This window comes from Sinohyriopsis cumingii, chromosome 8, assembly GCF_028554795.1.
Source record: "Sinohyriopsis cumingii isolate HCF-2022 chromosome 8, ASM2855479v2, whole genome shotgun sequence".
Classification (NCBI taxonomy): domain Eukaryota; kingdom Metazoa; phylum Mollusca; class Bivalvia; order Unionida; family Unionidae; genus Sinohyriopsis; species Sinohyriopsis cumingii.
The window spans coordinates 97,936,760-97,958,467 of record NC_142968.1 but is presented as its reverse complement, the minus strand read 5'-3'; the positions used below and the strand labels follow the sequence as shown (position 1 = coordinate 97,958,467).

Below are 21,708 nucleotides of genomic sequence, written 5' to 3'. Positions count from 1 at the left end.
GGTATATGCAGTCATTATTGAACAGCAATAAACTGTTGATATAACTAGTTTTTACGTAGAATAAGTTATGCTCAACATGAAAATAATGAACTTACCTTCACCTGCGAGGATAACGCATTAGGATGGTGCATGTTCTAATTTTCCCGCACCACCAGCTTTTTTGGAGGCCAATGTTTACTGTTTATACGTGTGACACAAGGATTCTAGTGTTTGACCATACGCTTGCGATCAAGATTGTAATAATATAATTAGCATTTAATGTTTGTTTTGTATCTTAATAATTTAACGATATTTAGTATTTACTGAGTCTTAAATACTTGTTAACAATATGTACTATTTTGGCGGAGTATTACACTGTGTAGTGCAACCGAAGGTTATAAATATGGGTGTCGCGCAAACCAGTCAGTTTCCCTTCAACCGGCATCGGGTTCGTATACAGCTACAATATATTATCGGCTTCCAAAAGGGATAGGGAATGTTACCATTCTCTAAGTAGAAATAATAATATTAGAAAATATACATTCATTTATGCAGTATAAAAATTTAATAGTAAATTTATGTACTAAGGAAAATCAAAGCCAAAGATAAAGTGTTGAATACTCTTATGTAGGGATATAGGGCCTCCATAACGCTATTTCAGTACATTTGTATGACTTTATATTTTTATCATAAAAGAAATGGTTACCCGTTTCGCCTGTTAATCCTATTTATTTGAATCCGTTTGTATTGGGATTTTAATGTTACCGCTATAAACATTATAAAAGTATTACAGTAAATTATATTTGATCAATATTATTATTTAATACTAACTGTTGAGACTGCTGGTTATAAGTATATGTACGTTCTGTTATACTAATTTATTTATTGACTAGGAAGAGAATATGTGAATTCTATTATATTGATTTGTTTATTGACATTTTAAGACTAAAATAAATCCTCTATTTTTCTCATTCAGATTTTATGTTGTTTATATACTTAGATAAATAATTTCCTCACATTATAAGTAGCTAGTATAAGAAGCCATTATTTCTACAGAGATTTCGTCTGTTATCAGACGACTTACTATCTACTACCAGTACATTATACTATTGCAACCAATTCAAAGTCTCAGTTTGAGGATTGCCGAACCATTGAAACAGGAAGAAATTCTCTAAATATAAGGGAGCTTGCGCTGGGAAATTAACCCCGGGGTGGAGCACGTTACAATATAAAATATGTTGGTTTATAAATGAGATCTTTAAAATACTTCTATATTTTTTATTCTAATGTTACGGTTGTCTACACATAGTATAATTTAGGAGTTTATATAAATGTAATAAATTTTGTTAGATACTATATTTAAAGTGTGTACTGTATCTTACTGTGCTTTGTATCTTACTGAGTGTTGTATCTTACTGTGTGTACTGTATTGTGTGTGCAATATCTAAATGTGTGTATTGGACCTTACCGTGTGTATTGTATCTTACTTTGTGTATTGTGTCTTACTGTGTGTACTGTATCTTAATGTATACTGTATCTTACTGTGTGTACTGTATCTATTTGTGTATTGTATCTTACTGTGTGTACTGTATCTATGTGTGCATTGTATCTTACTGTGTGTATTGTATCGTACTGTGTGTATTGTATCTTACTGTGTGTATTGTATCTTGCTGTGTGTACTTTATCTATGTGTGCTTTGTCTTACCTCCTGATGACTACAATGGCTGGTGTAGAAAGTATATGGCGGGAAATTAACTGGCTCCAAACTACAGACCTGCAAATAAATAGCTTTAATTACTTTTGTATTTTGAACAGAAACGCTGACTTGGAGCATATTTTAAGAAGTGAATACCAATATAAATGGCAAATGGGAAACAAGTTTTTGTAACTTAGTAGTTCCTTTCCAGTATATAGCTACAATTATTGGCACAATTTGTAAAGAATATGTTACAAGTTCAACTGAGGCAGACAGACAGAGGCATACATAGTTATGCCAGCAAGTACCGTGATAAAGAAATAACGCTAGTTAGTTAAATTCATTAACTGAAACGGGTTCTGTTAGCGATGTACCTTTTAATCTCGCGCATTATAAAGCATTTACATCAATAGACTAGCTCACTGCCGAAGAAAATATTATCTAAATGAATCGGAGTGTTGACAAGGGGCCAAAGTGGGCCTAATATTGCTCGCCTAGCATACGTTGGTCTCAAGTACAAATGTAGTAAACAAAGTGCGTTGGATTGAAAGGCACTCATGTTATACTATTTTCCAGCTATCTGGTAGAAACTGGCTGCATATGATATGTTCTTTTTCATTTGAATTTGATGGTGTATTGGCATCGTTCATATGAATATTAAATGTGTTGAAACCTGGACTCTGGCCATACCATATGGCAAGTCGTTCTAAATACATAAAATCTACCAACATACTTCATCATGCGTAGGTCTTCCGCCAGGATGCTATCAAAACCACATTGTTGCTGTGGTAGCCAAGTAAGCCACACTCATGATACAGCATGACCTAAGAAAAATACATGCTAAGTTGGATCAAAATTGCCAATGCTGTTCTGAGGAAGAAGCTGAAAATAGGTTTTCCATACAGTTTCTGCGGGAGCCACAATTTTGCTCGGGGTGCACATTGGACATAATTGTCAAAGTGCACGTCCTAAGAAACACTTTTGCCACGTCCAGATAAAATTAAAATCAGCCGCTCAAGAGAATAATTTTAAAAGCAAAAGAGGTTTTCAATATATTAGCCATGCATGTCACATTGTTCAAGCAGAGTCAACTTGAACATAATATTGATAGAGCATGTCCTAAGAAACATTTATAACGGATTTAATCAAATCTGGCTTAGCCTTTCTGGGGTATTAAGTTGTAACAAGCTTCTCACATGATTGCTACGTACGGAAGCCACTGCGTTCCTAGAAGAACCACTCTGGATATAGTTTTGATAAATCATTTTATAATAAACATTCCTACCAGGTTTGATTTAAACTGACTCGGCCATTCTAGCAAGAAATAATAAACAAATATTTTTCCAAATTGTTGCTAAGGAAGCCATTCCGTAACTAGCACAACCATTTCTAACAAATGTTTGATATAGCGTGTCATAAAACCCCATTCCTATAGAGTTTTATAAAATTTGCTCAGCCATTCTAGAGAAATTGAACATATGTGTTCCACATCGTTCGTAGAGGAGTCACCCATACACAATTTCGATAAAGCTATCCCTAAGAAATATCACAACCCAGTTTGATTGGAATTGATTGGCTCAGTTGTTCATGAGAATTAAACAATAAGTGTTCCAACTTGTTGCTAAGGGGGTCACTTCGTTGCTAGGGGAGCCTTTCCTAGAAAAGTTTTGATAGAGTATGTGATTATATTACAAATGGTTCATCCGTTCTAGGTAAGTCGAAATAGGTTTCCCAATTTGGTGCCAAAGAAGCCACGCCCTTACTAGTAGAGCAGCCGTGCACAAAATCATAATATCAGGAAGCATTTCCTAAGTACTTTCCTTGAATTACTCATTCCAAGTTTTATTTCAATTGAATTGTTAAACTGTTCTAGAGAAGTCAACAGTAAGTTTTACAACTTGTCGCTAAGAAAGTCACACCGTTGATATAGTATATCCACAAAAAAACACTCCTATGAAGTGGCATTGAAATTGACTCTACCGTTCCAGAATGCAAGTCGAAAATAGATTCTCCAAAGTGTTGCTAAGGAAGCTACACCGTCGATGGGGAGCCATCCAGGTCCAAATCTTGATAGAGTGTCTGTTCTAAAAACATATTTCCCACCTTTCATCGAAAATGGCTGAGCCAATCTTGAAAGGAAGTTGATATCTAATTCTCCACTTTGTTGATACGGAAGTCACGCCATTTTCTATATGAGGCAACCCAGGCAAACTATGGGTAAAGCATGTTCTCAGAAACAGATTTTCCAAGTTTGATATTTATTTCTCCAACTGTTGTAGGGAAGTCGAAAATAGGTTTTCCAACCTGTTGCTGTGGAAGCCATGCATTTGCTAGGAAAACCACCCAAGACATAATATTTATATAGAATGTGATAAGAAACATTCCAACAAAATCTGATAAAAACCGACTCAGCTATTCTAAAGGCGAAGTGACTTATTAGTAGAGAAGATCATGATGAAAATTCCAACCAAATTTGATCAAAATTGAACCAGCTGTTTTTGCGAAGAATTTGAAATAGTTTTGTTGATAAATGATAAACGACGGATGACTGACGACATAGAATGGACAACACATGCTGTACGTTGGGTCATACGATAAGGTCACGTGTCCTTACATCCAGGTGAGCTAAACATTGAAAGATTTTGAATTACATTTAACTCAGATACTATAATTTTGACTTGCATCTGAATATAAAGTACTAATTTCAATTGCCGATCCTTAGAAGCTGGTGTGATCGTCCTAGAGATTAGCTCGAAATAGGTCCTGTTTAGGAGTGCCACAAGTATGTCGTAGACGTAAAAATAAAACAGAAGCTTTTTCACTCGCAAAACAAGAGATATGAAGATGCAGATCTTAACCAGAAGTTTCATATAAAAATGTTTTAGTCTGGATTTGATCTAAGTTATATGCATTTCTTATTCTTTTGAGAGACAAAACTTTGTGCGATTGATTTAGTCTGTGATATAATTCGAACAGTTTTTGGCAATGACTTTTTTTTAAAAATTTGCCTAAGTTCCTTTTATTTTTTAAAGTGATTGCCACCTAGTTATAGAGTAGAGGGAATCTCTGCATAATGATCTTCGGAGATCAGCGATGATTTTTGCAACTTTAAGTTGGTTTGTTTCTGTCTTCTTTCTAGTTTCAGAATTATTTGTCGTACCGGCAGCCAAACTTCGGATACATATTCCAAAACTGAACGAACGCAAACAAGGCCGGATTAAGGTGGTAGGCGACCCTAGGGCAATTTAAAATATAATGCTCTTCCAACCCACCCCAAGCATTTCACTTCTTTTCAGGGCCCTCCATTTGCTCCGCCTTTAATCAGGTCTTGAATGTAATTTAAGCACAATTTACTGATATGACATTCTGATAGAATGTAATAAAAAATTTATTAAGTATCTGGGACGACTGGATACAGAATGAAATATATTGTATGTATCTCAGGACCAAGTTTTATACGAAATGAATATTATTCCGAGGTAACAATGTGAGCTGACAAGACGTTTCTTCCCGTTAAACTCAGTTTCGGTAAAATATTTTATTTCTTTCCTTATGAATAGAATACATTCGGGTTTTGAAGCACTGAAATCGACCAACTACATATCCGTCAGTAGTTAAGGGGGATCTTATAGGGTCTATGGGAATTATCATTAAAAACACCCTTGGGAACATATAGGGTCTATGTAAATTTAACATGGAGAAAAATCGTGGGAACATATAGGGTCTATGGGAATTAACATGGACAAAAACCCTGGGACAATATAGGGTCTATGGGAATTAACATGGCCAAAAACCCTGGGACAATATAGGGTCTATGCAAATTTAACATGGTCAAAAAACCCTTGGGACTGTATAGGGTCTATGTAAAATTGAAACAGGGAGGGTCTCTATTTTTTTAAAAAAAAAATAAAATAAAAAATAAAATAAAAAAAGGGGTAGGCAATGGAAAGACTATCTCTTTTCGAGAAATATGGGGGCCCTGAAAAGGGCCTTTGGGTTTTTCTTCTTCTTCTTTTAACTTCTTAACTTCTTCCACCATCCTCTTATTTTGTCCATCATTCCTTTCTTCTTTTTCTTTTCTGTTTCCGGCAGCCAGTCCGGGTGGCCCATGGCCCGGAACTTCTCTTGGATTTTCATCTAGTTTGTGTTCAGTTTTTCAAATTCATCCCTTTTTTTTCTATTTTCTTCTTCTTTTCTTTCTTTATACCATCTCTCTTTAATCTTCTTGACTTCTACCTCCATCACTTTTCTCATCAACTCCTCTCCTTTCCTCAGTCTTTCCTGGCCTCTCTCCACATAAGAGCACTCTGTCCCATGTGACATTTTTTCAAGAAAGCACCTGACTTTGCTTGCATTGTCAAGTGCTTCCTTTAGGCTTCCCACTCTGACATAGGTGGGATTTATCATACCTCTCAATCTTTTTTCCTCCTCTTCAATCATTCCTACTATCAGTTCTTTGGCTATGTTTAGACATTTAGCGTAGTCCAGGTACTCTGCTATCTTCCATTCTTTTTCCAGTCTCTCCACTACATAGATACCATCTATTATCAAGTTGTATATATGTACCAAATTGTTGAACAAGTCACTTGCAACCACCATCTTCTTGTTTACTTATTCCGTAGAATGGTTCGAACGACGAACGTGGTGGCTTATTATAGTGAAAGCGCGGACGTGATGGAAAACATCCCCTAAAAACATAAAAATGATCTTACCTAGATCATGACCCATCAACGCGCGTACGTGAAAGAAAACATCCCCACTTTTCTCATTTCATATAATATAACCACAACTATACTCTCTACATACGCTAAGAATCAATAAATAAACCCATAATCTACTATTCACACAAACTTACTTCATCATTTACAAACAAAAACACACAAACACACAAACTCATACACTCTCGCTATAAATAAAGAGTTAGTGTTTATATTCACACTACCCTACCTACACACATTGGCAAATGGATAGTTATTTCTTTTCTAGAGTATTGGGTAGCCCTTAAAAGGGCTGTTTTTTTAACTCCAGATGCACCTATCTAATGGTTGCACCTTCCAGGCCTGGCGCCGCACACGCATCTTTGACTCCAGTCTCTTTTTACTTTTTGTCTTGAGAGTGCAGAGGCGGGATGATTCGCTTCAGCACCCCAATCCTCTGTCTCGGGAATATTGTATGACATCCTCTCTTCTAGTTTTTTTTCTTCCTCTTCCCTCTGTCTTCTCTCCTCTTCGTTCTTTGTTCTTGCTTCTTCTACGATAGCCTCCGCTGATAGTTCATTTACTATGCGCCTGGCATATTCCAGGTGCATCTGGAGTTCTAATAGTTTCACTATTCTGCTATTCATTCTTCTGGCAGTGTTGATCAATCAACAAGGGTAGCTGGACTGCCGAACGAGTTTCAATTTATACTGAAAGCGCGGACGTGAAGGAAAACATCCCCCTAATAACATAAAATTGATCTTACCTAGATCATGACCAAAAAAAAAACAACAACGCGCGGACCTAAAAGAAACACTCACTCACTCACTTTTTTATGCTACCCATCACTATTGTAAATTTTTTTATAAATCACTTCAATAGACTATCCACATACGCAAAGCAATCCAATCTAACCCCAAATATACACCTCAAACAGCCCAAAAAAAACAAACATCATTTTAATCTACTATCCACACCAACCTACTTTATCACTTACAAACACAAACACACAAACACACAAACACATACCCTCACATTTTTTAAGAAAGAGTTAGTGTTTATTTTCACACTACTCTACCTACACACATTGGCAAATCCATCGTTATTTCTTTTCTAGAGTATTGGGTAGCCCTGAAAAGGGCTGTTTTTTTTTTTGTTTTGCTATGGCATTCTTTTTTTAGTTTCTAAGAATGCGATGTCCTCTGAGGATAGACTTTCTGGCAATAGGTCTGCTTCTTCGGAAAGAGAAGAAGAACTCTTTGGTGTCGATACGGCAATCGACAAAGCCTCTGTCAGCTTCAGGTTGCTGCTGCTGCTGCTGCTGTTGCTGCTGTTGCTGCTGTCTCTGAAGTCTGTACTTCTCTGTCCATTCTTCTTTCTCCCTGTTCATTTCTTCTCTGAAGAGTTCTTCTATCAGGTCTTCAGTGATTTTTAACATTCTCACATTCTCTATTTCTTCTGGCTTCGGTATCAGACTGTGTCTGACCCTATGCAAATTCACGTAGGCTTCGTTGAGCTTAGCTAGTTTGGAGCACATCTTCGTAGGAGGATGAGTCGACAATGGATGGTTAGACTGGAAACAACCCCGGTTCTTAAAGTCAAAGCGCGCACGTGAAGGAAAACATCCCCCACACGGTTTTCTAGTTGCAACGTTCAGTGAGTGTCATGAGAGGGATAGTAAGAAAATGAAAGAGCATCAATCCAACATTCTTATAGCTAAACAAACCACAAAGGCATTTTTTTTCAAAACACAACATTTTTTATTCAAAAATCACTTAACACTAAACAACAACTCTAACATTTTTAACAATAATCCAACACTATAACATCAAACAATTTTTTTCAAATCACAAACATTTGTTTTCTCAATGGACAATCTACTTTAAACAGGGCTGACAACGTTGTGAATGAAATTGTGATTTCCACTGTTGGAAATCATTAGGCCATTGATGGACACTACGTTTCCTAGCTTGAGACAAAAGATAAGCGTAATGGTCACAAAACCATCGATCTACTTTCACATCGTTTCTAGCAGAAGAACGAGGATCGAAATGAGTCACTAAATGTTCTAAGGAATAGCCCAGGCTGCGATGATGTAGAAAATACACACAGTACTGTCCACACACCAAGGAATCTGTGCCTTGTAATTTCACATTATTGAATCGGGTGGTTTGAGCATTTCTTCTCATAAAGTCAATGATATCGTCTTCCAAAGGGGGCAATCCGTACGAATCGAAATATTCCACACATCCTTCTTGAGGAAAGTAGACGGCTACCCAGTGGGTTCCTGGGAGATGACTGTCGTCCGTGTTGATCACGTAAGCTTGATGGTCTTTAGGTTTGCGATGAGGGAGTTCATCTTTAGCACAGACGACAAGATTCCAAGAAGCCGTATACGAACTGTGGTTCAAAAGGTAATAAAGTTCCCAGGTATCCATTGATTTGTGTGTTTTTAATCTTCACAGGTAATAAGTCGTCAATTCGATCCTGACTTTTTGCTTGAAAATGTCTGACGAATAAACGGTTATTCGTTCTGTTTCCTCACTCTGATTCAGGAGAGCTTCGATACGATGGATCTCTTGAGTGGTTAATGGTGGACAAGAATGTTCACGCAAGTCTTTATACCACTGGTGCAACACGTCTTTGTTCGAGATGAGACTCCAAGCTTCGTCCAGATACTCGTCCAATTTTTCTTCTTGACTTAACATCAGGCATTTATCGTGTTGAATTTGACTGGGATGATCGTTTTGACATCCATAACAATTTTTCTTGATCAATTCCGTCATTTTGTCGACCAAGTGTTTGGCAAAACAGGAGACTAAATGGGCTTCTTGTTCTGGCCATCTCGACTTCATCATGATCACTTCTTTTTCCACGGTCTCCTCACATTTCATGTCCAAAGTTTCTCCACTAGGTAAAGAGGGATAACAGTCTTCCATGGCTTCTAGTAATCTAGAATGACTTCTCTCAAACTGTTGATTTCTATGGTATTATCGAATTCTGCATACAGGATGACGTTCACTGTCTCTGGCAGAGGATTTGCAAACTGAAGTTCCACACGAATCTGGCCTGATTTTATAGGATGGAAATGTCCCTCGTCGCTGCCTTGGTCTGGAGTGAAATCGAAAGCCCACAAAGCATAACCTCCTGCGTAATCCTTGTACGTAATGCCGTGACTGGTGTTGGTTCCTAACTGGCCCGTGGCTTCGTACAGGGACAAGTACGATCTCAAGTAATTCTTCTTGGCAAAGTCAGGCTCGAAAGGTCGGGTACACAAGGTCTTGCCATCGCGACTGACTTCGATTTTCTTCACGTCGAAGTGTTGAAAGTGGAAAGGATTTTCAGCGAAGGCTCTGTTGAAGGCTGAATTCTCGACCATACCAAGGATTAAACGTTTGGGTAACTGTCCTTGAAACAGATGATCTTCGATCATGGAATGATGTTGAGCGGGAATGGTGAACGTTTTCACTTCCACACGCCGTATGGGATACTTGGCGGTCGTTCTGCTCAACGTCTGACTGATGTCGTTTCCCACTTTGGGTAACACTTCCACGCGTCGTACGTAGAGTTTGGCCTCCTCGATTTGGCTTTTGGGATTGCCAGTCTTAGTAGCATCAGCATCAGCCAACAAATGGAAAGCGGTACTGCTACGATTCAGTCTCAAGCGAAGATTGACCCCGTTTAGCAAATATTTCTCTTGCAACCACATGTCCAAATGCAAACGATCCATCAGTTCTAAACTTTGTCCATTTGTGATTCTGCTTCGTCTTTCCCCAAAGCCGTCATTTTCACTTGCGTCACTTATCTTAAACTTGTCCGCTTCGTCAGGTTCCCATAGCACACAAGCATTGAGACGAGTGTCCTTGGCATCTATTCCGTACGTCAAGAGATTTTCCAGGTAGGCACGGTAAGGGTAAGTATCCATGCTGCTGCTGACTAGTTTGTTATTCAAGTACAAGTCCACTGAGCTGAAAAAGGAATGCATGAAATTGTTGACGGGAGCTATATTCTCAGTGTCTTCTACTGTTTTATTTTCCTTATCTAGAACTTTGACTTTCAGGTACAAGTAACTGCTATTCAGATCGATGTAATCTTCGGGCTGTCCTTTGATTTCAAACTCGATGGGAGCGGAATCGGTCAATGAGGAGACGGGATGAAATTCCACCCACTGGGATTCTTGCATGGTCATCATGGTGGGGGGCATGGCAAACAGATCCAGTTCCGTCTTGGAACAAGCGCAAGACTCTCGGTGCATCATTTTTTTGTTCTGTTCTCTCAATAATCGAAAACGTCTAAGTCTCGAACGGTTCTTCTTTTCTTGGCCTTTCTCGCTTGAAGTCTGGTGAAAGGGTGTTTTATTCGTCGTCGTCTCTTTCTGCCTTGTCCTTGCTGAATGCCTGACTCGGTAGCGTGCAGGGCATTTATAGGTGTGTCTCGGCGACCCAAAATGTCTTTGCCCGTTTGCAGCAAGACATTTTTGCCAGCCCTCATGAAGGCTTCTTTAGGGTTTTGTTTGTCGATGATGACATTTTGGAGAAATTCTTTGCCTTGTGTCAGTGCCGCATCTTTCAAGGCGTGCAATCCGCGTGTCACCATCGGTTTCAACACCGGGGCCACCGAACGAAAGGCCGATTTTAACATGTCTCCTAAACCGTGTCCTCTCTGTTGAGCAACCCCTCGGTACACTGGATACATGACTTACTTACGAGTCGTGAGAAAACCGTTTTCGAAAATGGAGTTTCACCGTGACTTTTCCTTTGGTGAATGGAATATTTTGTCCCAAATCTCCTTTTATAGTAATGTTGACCGTGTCCAAATACGACTTGCTGACGGGTAAATAGTGAGGATGTACAAATTCCCGGTGGACGTGGTAAGTGTTTCCACCTTCCTGGTCACTGGTCGTGGTACTATCCACTTTGAAAGGAATGACACGCAGTAACGGCACGGAGGTGTGTCCCACCACGTTGTACTCCACCACATCGGAGTACACAAAGATCAAATTAAGTCCTTGGTTCAGTTCTACCGGTTTTCCAAAAGCTTTGTAAAAATCCATATTACTGTTGATCTTGGGGCTCATATTGTGTGTGACCATTTCTGCATGTCCACCCAAAATTTCAAACAAACTACCATTGAACCTGAAGGACAACAGTTGAGTATCCTGAAATTTCATCAGTAAGCGACGAGCCACTTTATGGTACTCCAGGGTGACACGTTTAGGATGTTTGTTCAGGGTTTTGCCAAAGGCTAACTCGAACCTGTCCGCAATAGTGTCCACCAAATGTTGGCCACTAAAATAAAACCCTGGTGGAATTTTCAAGGTGTAGATTTTGAAGGCTGGATTGCTGGCTTGTGTTGTGATCCCTGAAAACCCGCCGATTTCATTCATGGTCTTTTGTAATTGTTCGTTCAGGATTTCGACCTCAAAAAAGTTTTGAGTTTCAGTGATGTTTTTGATTTGTGTTGGGTGAATCATTTCTACTAAAGCCACTTCCCAATGGGCTTCGTGATCTAAGGGGATGGCTTGAGGTAATTTGGCCGTGTAACAGCACAACGTGTTGTTGGGAAACACCTCCATGGAACTGTCACTGGGTAAGGTTAAGTAAAATTGGTTTTGGTGACTCATAATTCCAGAGTTCTGTGGCTCTCCGAGGGGTTAGTGGATGTCAGAGGCGTGTCTCTGTCCAAAATGGGGTTCTGGTTGTGATTGAAGTGGTGACTGGCACTGGCACTGGACACAACGTTCCCGTTCGAGGAGAATTTCAGGGAGGGATTGGGAAGCAGGTAACCGATGCAACTGCTCAATAAAATGGTCCACAATTGTTTGTCTCCTTGTTGCAAACTCAAATTGGCAATGGCTGCCCCGATGACACAATACACCACGAAGATTTGGCAGAAAAAGACGATTTGCGTTTTAGGCACACGTTCTCCACACCACACCCACAAGGGTTGTTTTTGTAAATCTTGCACAGAAGAACTGGGTGAAGGAGGAGTGGTCGACGTAGGTGCGTCTGATGTGTGAAAGGGCATGATGGTCACTTCTTTTTATAGTCGATGACTTGCGAAGCGTCGATCCAAGAATCGAAACTTGGTGGATATCCTTTCCAACGTACTTTGACTTCTTTGACACGTCGTTTGCCCACTTTACGGATTCTGCGTTCGAGAATGCTTTCGATGTCGTACACGTCGTCTTCTTTTTTGGTGACACGTTGTAACTCGGGCAAATAAAACGTTCCTTTGAGCACTTCTCCGTTCATGTCTTCCAATTTATAGACGGCAGGATGACGGCCATGCACGCGTCCAGTGACGCGAAACAATTCGGTCGTCCAGTTAGGTAAGTAACCTTTGTCGAAAGTGCGTTTGGTTTTGCCAATGCGTACCCAATCTCCTACGGTCAACTCTTCACTTTTCTTGGGGACAGCCCTCGTCGGGGACGTACCAAACAGGCGCTCAAACACCAGCACTTCGTTGTCGGGAGTCACGTCTTGCGGGGCACGTCCGATGCTTCGATGGTAAGATTGGTTGTACGCTTGCACCAGGTGCGGTAAGATGTCGATGTACTTCAGAGTGTGGTGATGCGTAAAATATTTCCACATGCGTTCTTTCAAAGTGCGTTGAAAACGTTCCACGATGCTGGCTTTGGTTTCGGGATTCTCGGTGGTAAAAAAATGAATGTCACGTTTCTTTAATTCTTTTTGGAAAGCTTGGTTCAGAAATTCGGTGCCTTTGTCCGTTTGCCATCGAAGAGGGTGACGACCGCTTTGTTTCAACACCCGTTGCAGGGCTCGCACTAACTCGCTGCTCGATTTCGAAGTCAAGGGCACGACCCAGGCAAATTTGGAAAAGACGTCGATGACACAAAACAAATATTTGTAGCCATGATTGTAGCTGGCCAAATGAGAGACATCAGCTAAATCGGCTTGCCATTGATGATCGATGCCTTCCACTCGGGTGCGACTTCTGGCAAACTTGCGTCGAATGGGTTTGTGTAAAGTGTAGGTAGCTTGTTCTTGTAACCATCGTTGCACTTGAGGTAAACGGAGACTTTTCAGTTGCGTTTTGGCAGCACGATACAATTTTTGAACTCCTGCGTAACCTGCAGGATGCGAGGGATCGTAGTAAATGCTGGCTAAGACTTTTTCCATTTTTTTGTGTGTGTTAATAAGTCACCCACTCTTCGGTGATGCTACTTTGGGTGGGACGAAAGGGTGGTTTGGAAACGGATTTACGTGTCCGATGGGCTACGGGAGTAGAAGTCGAAGGTAGTGGTGGTGGAGGTGGCAATGGAATGGCTTTGGTTTTCTTTTTTTTTTTCGCTTCTGGTTTCCCTTCTTTCTTTTTCACTTCTGTCGAAGGAGGCGTGGACATCATCTTTTTAACCCAAGCTTTCATTTCTTCTCGTTGGGGTGTGGGGGACGGGGTCAACAAGGATGCTGCAATCTTACTCGAAATGGGAGCTGCTGACGGTGTTTGAAACACTTCGCGCATCTCTTCTTCCTCAGGTCTTTGTGGGGTAGCATCTCTGGTGACCCATGGGGATGGTAGTGGTGGTGGTAATGATGATGATGGTGCTGGACTTTTCATCAAGGTCTTAAAATCTTTTAGAGTGGGTAAAGCTGTTTCGTCTAAAGCTTTCTGGTGAAAGAGTTGCAGTCGTTGCAAGAGTTGACCGTACTTTTGCGATTTTTCTGTTTCGGACAAATCTTGGCGATCCATCAAGGATTGCAATTCGTGTTGTAACTGGGACATCTCGCTCAAATTGGGATTGGGAGGTAAATGCGGGGTGCGTTGTTCTTGCCACCGATGGTATTCCATCCATCGTTTGTAAGGCACTAAAGCTAGTTTTCGTCCTTCCATGGGGTTGTCAGGGGTCGATTCTGAGATCTTGGAACTTCCGAGGCCTTTTTATCTTGCTCCCACCAGTCCTCCCAACATGGTTCCCAAGACTCCTTTCAGTATGGGGCCTAACAAGAGAGGTAAAATGCCTCCACGTTGGACCAACATCTTCTTTTTTTGACGAATGGGAATTTTCTTTCGAACCATTTGGCGAAGAACGTGACGATGTTTGCCTAAGCATTGTTTCTGGTGTTTGGACAAAGGGATCGTGCCTTTCAAAACGTTCAAACAACATTCGCACACGGTATCGATGACCTCTTTGGAGGCCGTTTGAATGAGTTTTTTTCGTAGGGGTGAAGAAGCTTTGGACAGGACAGATAACATGTCCCCATGTTTAGCTAAACGTGGTGGCAGTCCTTTCCTTTTCTTTCCTTGGGGTTTTCTGGAGGGTGACATTTTTGCTTGTGGGTTCCGGGACATTCACCGAACAGACACTAACGTCGATGACTTAACGCACACCCTTTTATCTTTTTTTTGGGACTATCGCTTTGTCATAAAGGTGACAATGTTTTTCCCAAAATTGCCAAGGAATCCTCCCCTTTGTTGACGCCTCTTTTTCTTGGAACGACTGTGTCTTTTCTTAGGGTAATGTCGATGCTTGGCTAAGCGCTTTGTCGGATGACGCGTCTGCCTTTGTCTCTTTCTTTTGTGGCTTCTTGGAGGTGACATCTTTTACAAGTTCACTGATACCCCGACTTGGTCACAGGCTCTTTTTATACTGGAACGCGTCGCCACTGATTGTCTTTACGTCTTATCAGTTTGAGGACAGGCATGACACGTCGTGCAGGGGTACGCACCGGACTAAATCGAGCCAGTTCTTGCTTGGACAAATCCAGTAAACTTTGTAACATGCCCGATCTTTCTTGGACTTCGATTTTGGGAGAAGGTACTTTGTGAGCAGCAGCCACTGCCACTAAATTGGAGGGTCCTGCCACTGGGGAAGTTCTTTTGGGGGTCATCAACGGAGATGTTCTTGGTGTGATCAACGTCTCCAAGTACTCTTCAGTTCTTGGTGTCATCAACGGAGAAGTGGATGAACGTGAGGATGCCGGAGACGCAGTCACTGCCGTGGCAGGTCGTGGTTTGCGAGTGTAAGGTTGCGTCCTGGCCGCAGTGCCTCTCTTGCGACTAGTTTTCTTCTGTGGACTTTTCTTTTTCTGGGGACTTTTTCTCTGTTTCTTTTTCTGAGGGCTTCTTTTCTTTTTCCGGGGTGGTGGTGGTGTCTGGTAAGAGGAGGGTCCTGCCACTGGAGAAGTTATTCTTCTTGGGGACCTGGTCTTTTTCTTTTTCTTCTTGGGGCTTCGTTGGACTTTTGTCTTGGGGATAACTTTGGGGGCATTAGGATCCCATCTTAAGAGTGAGCGAATGATGACCCCTCCTAGAGTACCGCTCCCTCCAGGTTTCAAAATGATTTGTTTTTTGGTTTGAGTGTCAATGCGGGGATCGGCCAGTTGGACCAAAGCGACTTTGTTTCGATCGAAAAAGCGTTTGGTTTGATGAGGAATCTGAATGATTCCTTGGAGTAATTGACGTGCCGTCACCGTGAACCATCGTAAGACTTCTTTGAGACTAGCTTCTAAGACACGGGCTCGTGTTTGTGGATCTTTTTCTCGACTGATGCCATACAAAGCACGAATCAATTTGACGGGAAGATGCGACTGAAGGGACGTCATGTTCACACTGTGTGAGACAGACGAAAAAGGGTCTGAGGTTTTTATAGATTTTTTCATGGGGAGTGAAATGAAGTCGAGGACGGAGACGTGTACAGGACAGGCCCTCCGTCTTGGCACCAGTGGTGAAACAAGTGGGTACGAAATCGCAAATCCTCGGGGGTCGTAGGTTTCAAATCGACGAGTAAATAGGCATGTGGCGTTTGAGTGGCATCGTCGTACGCCTGAGTCAGCCAAGGCGTTCCTAACTGTTTGGCTAAGACTTGCACTTGCGATTTATCTCGAGGGCTTTTAAACAAGACCACGTAATGCGCATTGAGACTGATGGTGCGATGGGCTTTACTTTGTTGAAACAAATTTTGGGTGATGTAAATGACACTGGCATTACGGTGATGCCCTTTGCGCGTGAACCACAATTTAATTTCTTCTTCGTCTTCTCCTAACATGTCGTCGAAAATGACCAAATGGGTTTGACGGGAGTCAGAGACGATGCCGTCGTCTTCTTTAGGAATGCCTTCCACAAACACGATGGAATCGCCTTGACTTTCTCGTAAGAGGCTGTACGCCGATTGCCACTCTTTGTAACACCACACGATCCGTTGAGGGGGCCGATCGATCAAATGATGTTTATGTTCGATCAAACGTTTGACGAATTCGGTTTTGCCTGAACCGCTAGGTCCAGCAATGAGCATGTTAAAGGGATGGCGAAGATACAAAGCCTCCCAACTGGCACGATCTAAGTGTTCGTCGATGACTTTGACAGTAGAGGAAGAGGGAGCAGAGACAGTAGAGGTAGCCATGGTGTGAGAAATGTCACTTGTGACACGAAAACGAACAAGACAAGAGTTTATATACTTTTTCAGAACACGTTTATTGAATGTTTTTTTTCAAACATGAATACGAAAGACAAAAATACATAAAAGCCAAAGGCTTAAGTACAAGGATAAAAGACACATGATAACGATGAACGTGAAATAAACACAAGTGTCTGTACAACATGTTTTAGGTAATGTTCTAACCAGTTCTATAGTAGGGGGTAAGGTCACACAAGTGTCCTCCCGAAAGGGTCTTTCAGGTCTGTCCACGACAGTCCTGTCCTGGGTGATGGGTTCTTCTGGCACCGTCACTAACAAGGGTTGAAAAGTAACTTTTTTCCTTGAACAACTCTCGTGCATACTGGGCCACTTCTTGGGTCCAAGCCTCAAAACCCCATTCTTTCCAGGCACGGACATCTGTCCAATGGGGATGTAAGTCACAAGCTACACACACATCGTCATACACGTCTTGGGTAGCTAAAAGTTGACGAATCTTTTTTTCCTGTTGAGGTCGAGAAGTATCCAGATGAAAACGCAAGGCTTTGAGCAAAAGAAGTTTTTCGTGACCATTTAAGGCCATGGAGGTGGTAAGTACTGATCGTAAAGAGTCCACAAGGAATCGGCTGGTAAACGAAATCCCAGAAAACAAGTCACTAAGACACACACCACTTGTCGTCCCAAATTGAATGGATACAGTTCTTGTAATAATCGATGGTAATGATCCACGGTTTGAATATGGTCATTGAGTTCCTTCCACGGAATCTGTTGGATGACATGTGACATAAGTCGTGGCATGGCAGCCTGTTTTTATAGTCTCTTTGTTTCGGAAACAATACACGTACTTTCTAGCCAGAGATCTTCGTTCTCCAGTAGGGAATCTAAATCTTGCATACTGTAACCGAAACTTCAGAGTTCGTTTAGAAGTTTCCTCTTCCTCTAAGTAGATTCCACGTAAAATATGTTGATAATCCTTTAACTTGTCTTCCTCAATGTATTGCTGTAGGTGAATCTCGAAGTAACCAAAATAATGAACATTTCGATCATTCACTAACTCAAAGTGTTGAACAAGGTCTGACCATTGAAAGAATTTCTGACGAATCAGTTCTCTTATACCATTCAGGTACCAGTGGTTAAAGATCTGGTGACGTAACGGATGCAATTGTTCTTTACGTTTGACTTGTATTTTCACCAGCTCTCGGTAAATGCGTTCTCTCAACTCCACAGGCAAAGCACGAATGTTCTCTAGCAAAGTATCCATGAATAGGTCATACTAAATCCTCTTTGGTCTGACACAAGAAATGTACTGTTTGCACAAACATGGTTTTAATTCATTGTCGAATCTAAATCGTTTCACCACTAATCTACACATTACAATTCGTTCAGAAGTTTCCTCTTTCACCAAGTTGACATTTTGTTCAAGATGTTGGTAATTCGTTAACTCTTCCTCTGGAATTCGATGCAGTACGTTTACAATGTAGTAGATAGAATCGTCAATACCAAACCATTCCTTTTTATAACCAGGAGGTCGTTGATCAATGTCTGTCCAATGGAACACTTTCAACTCAATCAGTCCTTGTATAGCCTGAAGGTACCAGTGGTTCAAACACCGGTGACGTAACGGATGCAATTGTTCTTTACGTTTCACTTGTATTTTGACCAGCTCTCGATAAATGCGTTCTCTCAACTCCACAGGCAAAGCACGAATGTTCTCTTGTAAAGTATCCATGAACAGATTATTATGGTAAGAAGTTACTTCAATGTCTCGGTCCCACTAAAGGTAAGTAATGACAATTCGGTGACCATCGAGCATGTTCAACGTAGGCCGAATCTTGCGGTTCCCAGTGGTGAAGTGACACACCGCAACTGAAGCACTTGACTTTATCTCCTTCGCCCAAGTAGGAAAATCCGGCTCTGGCTAATTCTTCGGGGGTCGGTCCTCCCAGATACTTAGGCCATTTTCCTTTGAACGATTGAAGACGATTTTCAAAGTCGCAGTATTCCGACAAACGCACAGGGAACGAATATTCGTCTTTCACAGGTTCGTTTCGATGAGGGTTGAGTGACATAGGTAGGAGTTTGCTCAGGGCTGGATGACATCCGTAAGGGGGTAGACGTGAAGGTGGACATTCCCCTTTAAAACGAAACCCAGTAAAATGTCCAAGAGGACGAGCGGCATCACTTTCGCATCCCTCAGGTTTGACACGCACAGCATCGCTTTCCATGATAGGGGTAGGGACACTAAAGTTCCCATGATGCTTTACGGCATCGCTCAGGTCACAACGTACAGCATCGTACACATCGCAAGGCTCACAATCGCACTCGTCTGCAAACTCCGTTACGCAATTACAATGGTAACCACATAGACAATCGCAGTTTCCTTCCGGACATTTTCCGTCGCAATGCCTGGGTCTTATCCATCCAGTATTAGTCACACTAGATGAAGATACAACTTTTTTACAATCCCCAAACTGGAACGATGTCTCTTTCAAAGTATTCATCTTGTTCGCTCGGTCTTGGTAGTCCCAATGAACTATCGATCTTGCCTAGGGTTCCTTTTTATATACAGACCAATACCGACGTGACCGTACGGTAAGGTGAAATGATTGGGAAGTCGCACTCGCTTCTGCTACACGATTTGATAGACTTTTTCCAAGGGTCGACTGACGATGTGGTGAGTGGGTAAACGTACAATCTTGTTCGGTTGATAGGTGGTCACTTTAAAGTTTCCATCCTCTCCCGATTGCAAGGCTTCTTTCAATACCCCAAAGTTGACCACTCGACGGGTACGATGATTCAGAGTCAGTCCTTTCACTTTGCACGTCGTGTGCACTTCTCCTTGTTTGTCCCGGTATTCGTAGCCGTAATTTTTGGGACCGCCACTGACGAAACTTAGAATCTTGTCGTCGGGATGCTCGTCTGTCCAGGCTCCTAAACGGTCTCCTTCGATGTCAGGGTGATGTTGAATCGGGTGATGGATGTAAATGCAACTGTCCGTGTCAAAGTACAGGACGCGTTCTTCTAACAGTTCTAAAGCTTCGTACAATTTTAAGCGAGCATGAGCTGTCACGTAAGCCGCAATGATGACATTTCCAAAAGGGTCGTCTTGTACAAAGTCCAGATCTTCTTCGTAATTGACCAAGATTAAATTCTCTCGAACGACGTCCACGTGTTTCATGTATTTGGTTTTGTCGTGAATCATCTGGAAGTAGCGGGAAGGTTCTGTCAAATATTCCGTCTTGGGTAAACACGGTCGTTGTGCCATTTTACCCCACAAGCAATTTAACATCACTTTGGCAAACGATCGCCTGCCTTCGTTTTTCTCGATGTGTTCTAAAGGGATGCCTTCTTGTTCGTAGTATTTGTCTTTGAATTGTCTTTGGTCTTCGGGAGTGTGACACCAGGAAGGATAGCCGCTGGCTTCTTGCTTCAGTTTCAAAAAGGCATCCACGTAGTCTGCGAAAATGCCTTACTGAGTAGGGTCACCCTTGTGGTATTGTTGTGTCTTGGGAAAGTGGCAAATTTCGTACACTTCTAACAGTTGGTATCCCATGTCCAGAGCTTTGAACAATTCTACGCTAACCCAGGTTCCCGTCAAGGCCCGTTCTTCCTGGCTGTGCTGACAAGGTTGGTCTTGGTTGCACGTTTCGGCACAAGTACGGCACAAGGGAAACATCAGTTTGCCTTGACAATGGTGAGGTAAGACGGGATGGTATAGGTTGGTGGGAGGCAAAACTTTGCACTTGATCAAGCCTTCGTATTGTCGAATGTTTTTCAGGTCGATGTGTTCCGTGAACAATTGCGGGTGCCCTACAGGAAAGCGACAATATTTGCACACGTAGGGATACAGCGAACACACGTCCAAGTATTTGATTTCTTCTCCTTTCTCTTCGTCGGCTTGGTACAGCAAACAGGTGGCATTGGTCCTTCCTCCGTACAAACTATCCCTCGGGTTCAGCGGGTCCATGAACTGGTAACTTTCCACGAGGCGTTTAAACTCGGGATCGGTTTTCATACGGTGATCGTACTCGTGTTCCCACATTTCCACCACTTGGTATCCTTCCTGTTCTAACTTTAGGCGACGCTGACAAGTGTCCTGGTACAAGTCTTCCATGGTTCGTTGCAAAAACTGATTTTTGGTGCCACGGTCAGGGTAACAGACGGGACATCCGTGAAATAAGCAACCGTTAAACTCGTACACGATCTTGGGGTTTTCTAAGTCCCAGCCATCGACCGAATACGTTCCGATGGTCTTTTCGCCCCCTCCGTTGCGGGCATGCTGAATCCACTTGTCCTCCTTGTCGCACAAGTAATGTAACCAACGTAGGGCTTTGACCGAGTATTGACGTTTGACATAGTGGGTCGTTTGAGGACTGATGACAGCCACGGTGTTTTCAGGCATGAATCGTTGGCAGTACACTAAGGAACACGCTTTGGCAATGGTGCAAGCTTCTTTCAAAGGATCGACCCCTCCGTGTTCCATGAACAGTTCTCGAAATTTTCCACAGCAACGCCGTAAAATGTCCACGTCGGAACGACAATACTTTAGCATTTCTTCCTGAAAGTCGAAAGGGTCCGAGGCGTGAGCCTGGTACCAAGCGTAGAAAGCTTCTCGTTGTTCGGTACGCATGTTGTCGGGGTCGTAATAGTGAGCCTCGGGCAAATGGGGTAGAACGGCATGTTGATTGGTTTCCGTATTGAAAAAGTGTGGAAAGTACCCTTTAACCATTTCTGTCATTCCAAACGTTTTAGGCATTCGACTCAAAGGCATGGCCAAATAGCTCATCGAATCTTTAAACTGTACTTGTCCCACTTGCATGAAAATGATTTTGGCTCCGTTCAAAGTCACTTTAGGACGCTCGGTGCCTTGTTCCGTATAGTACCTCAAAAGAAACTGTCCATCGTATCCGGAGAAATTGTGAGCCATCACCGTGGCATGACGATGACAATCTCCGTAACGT

The 21,708-nt window shown here is 41.9% G+C and overlaps 1 protein-coding gene across 1 annotated transcript in view; it reads right to left on the bottom strand.

Moving 5' to 3' along the window:
* The window catches only part of LOC149794208 (uncharacterized), a 73,443-nt gene that overhangs the window by 31,862 nt on the left and 19,873 nt on the right, over window positions 1-21,708 (bottom strand). Inside the window, exon 7 of the mRNA XM_089966542.1 lies at window positions 1,685-1,753. Within this exon, the coding sequence (XP_089822668.1) occupies window positions 1,685-1,753 (69 nt within the window). The remainder of the gene's footprint in view (window positions 1-1,684; window positions 1,754-21,708) is intronic.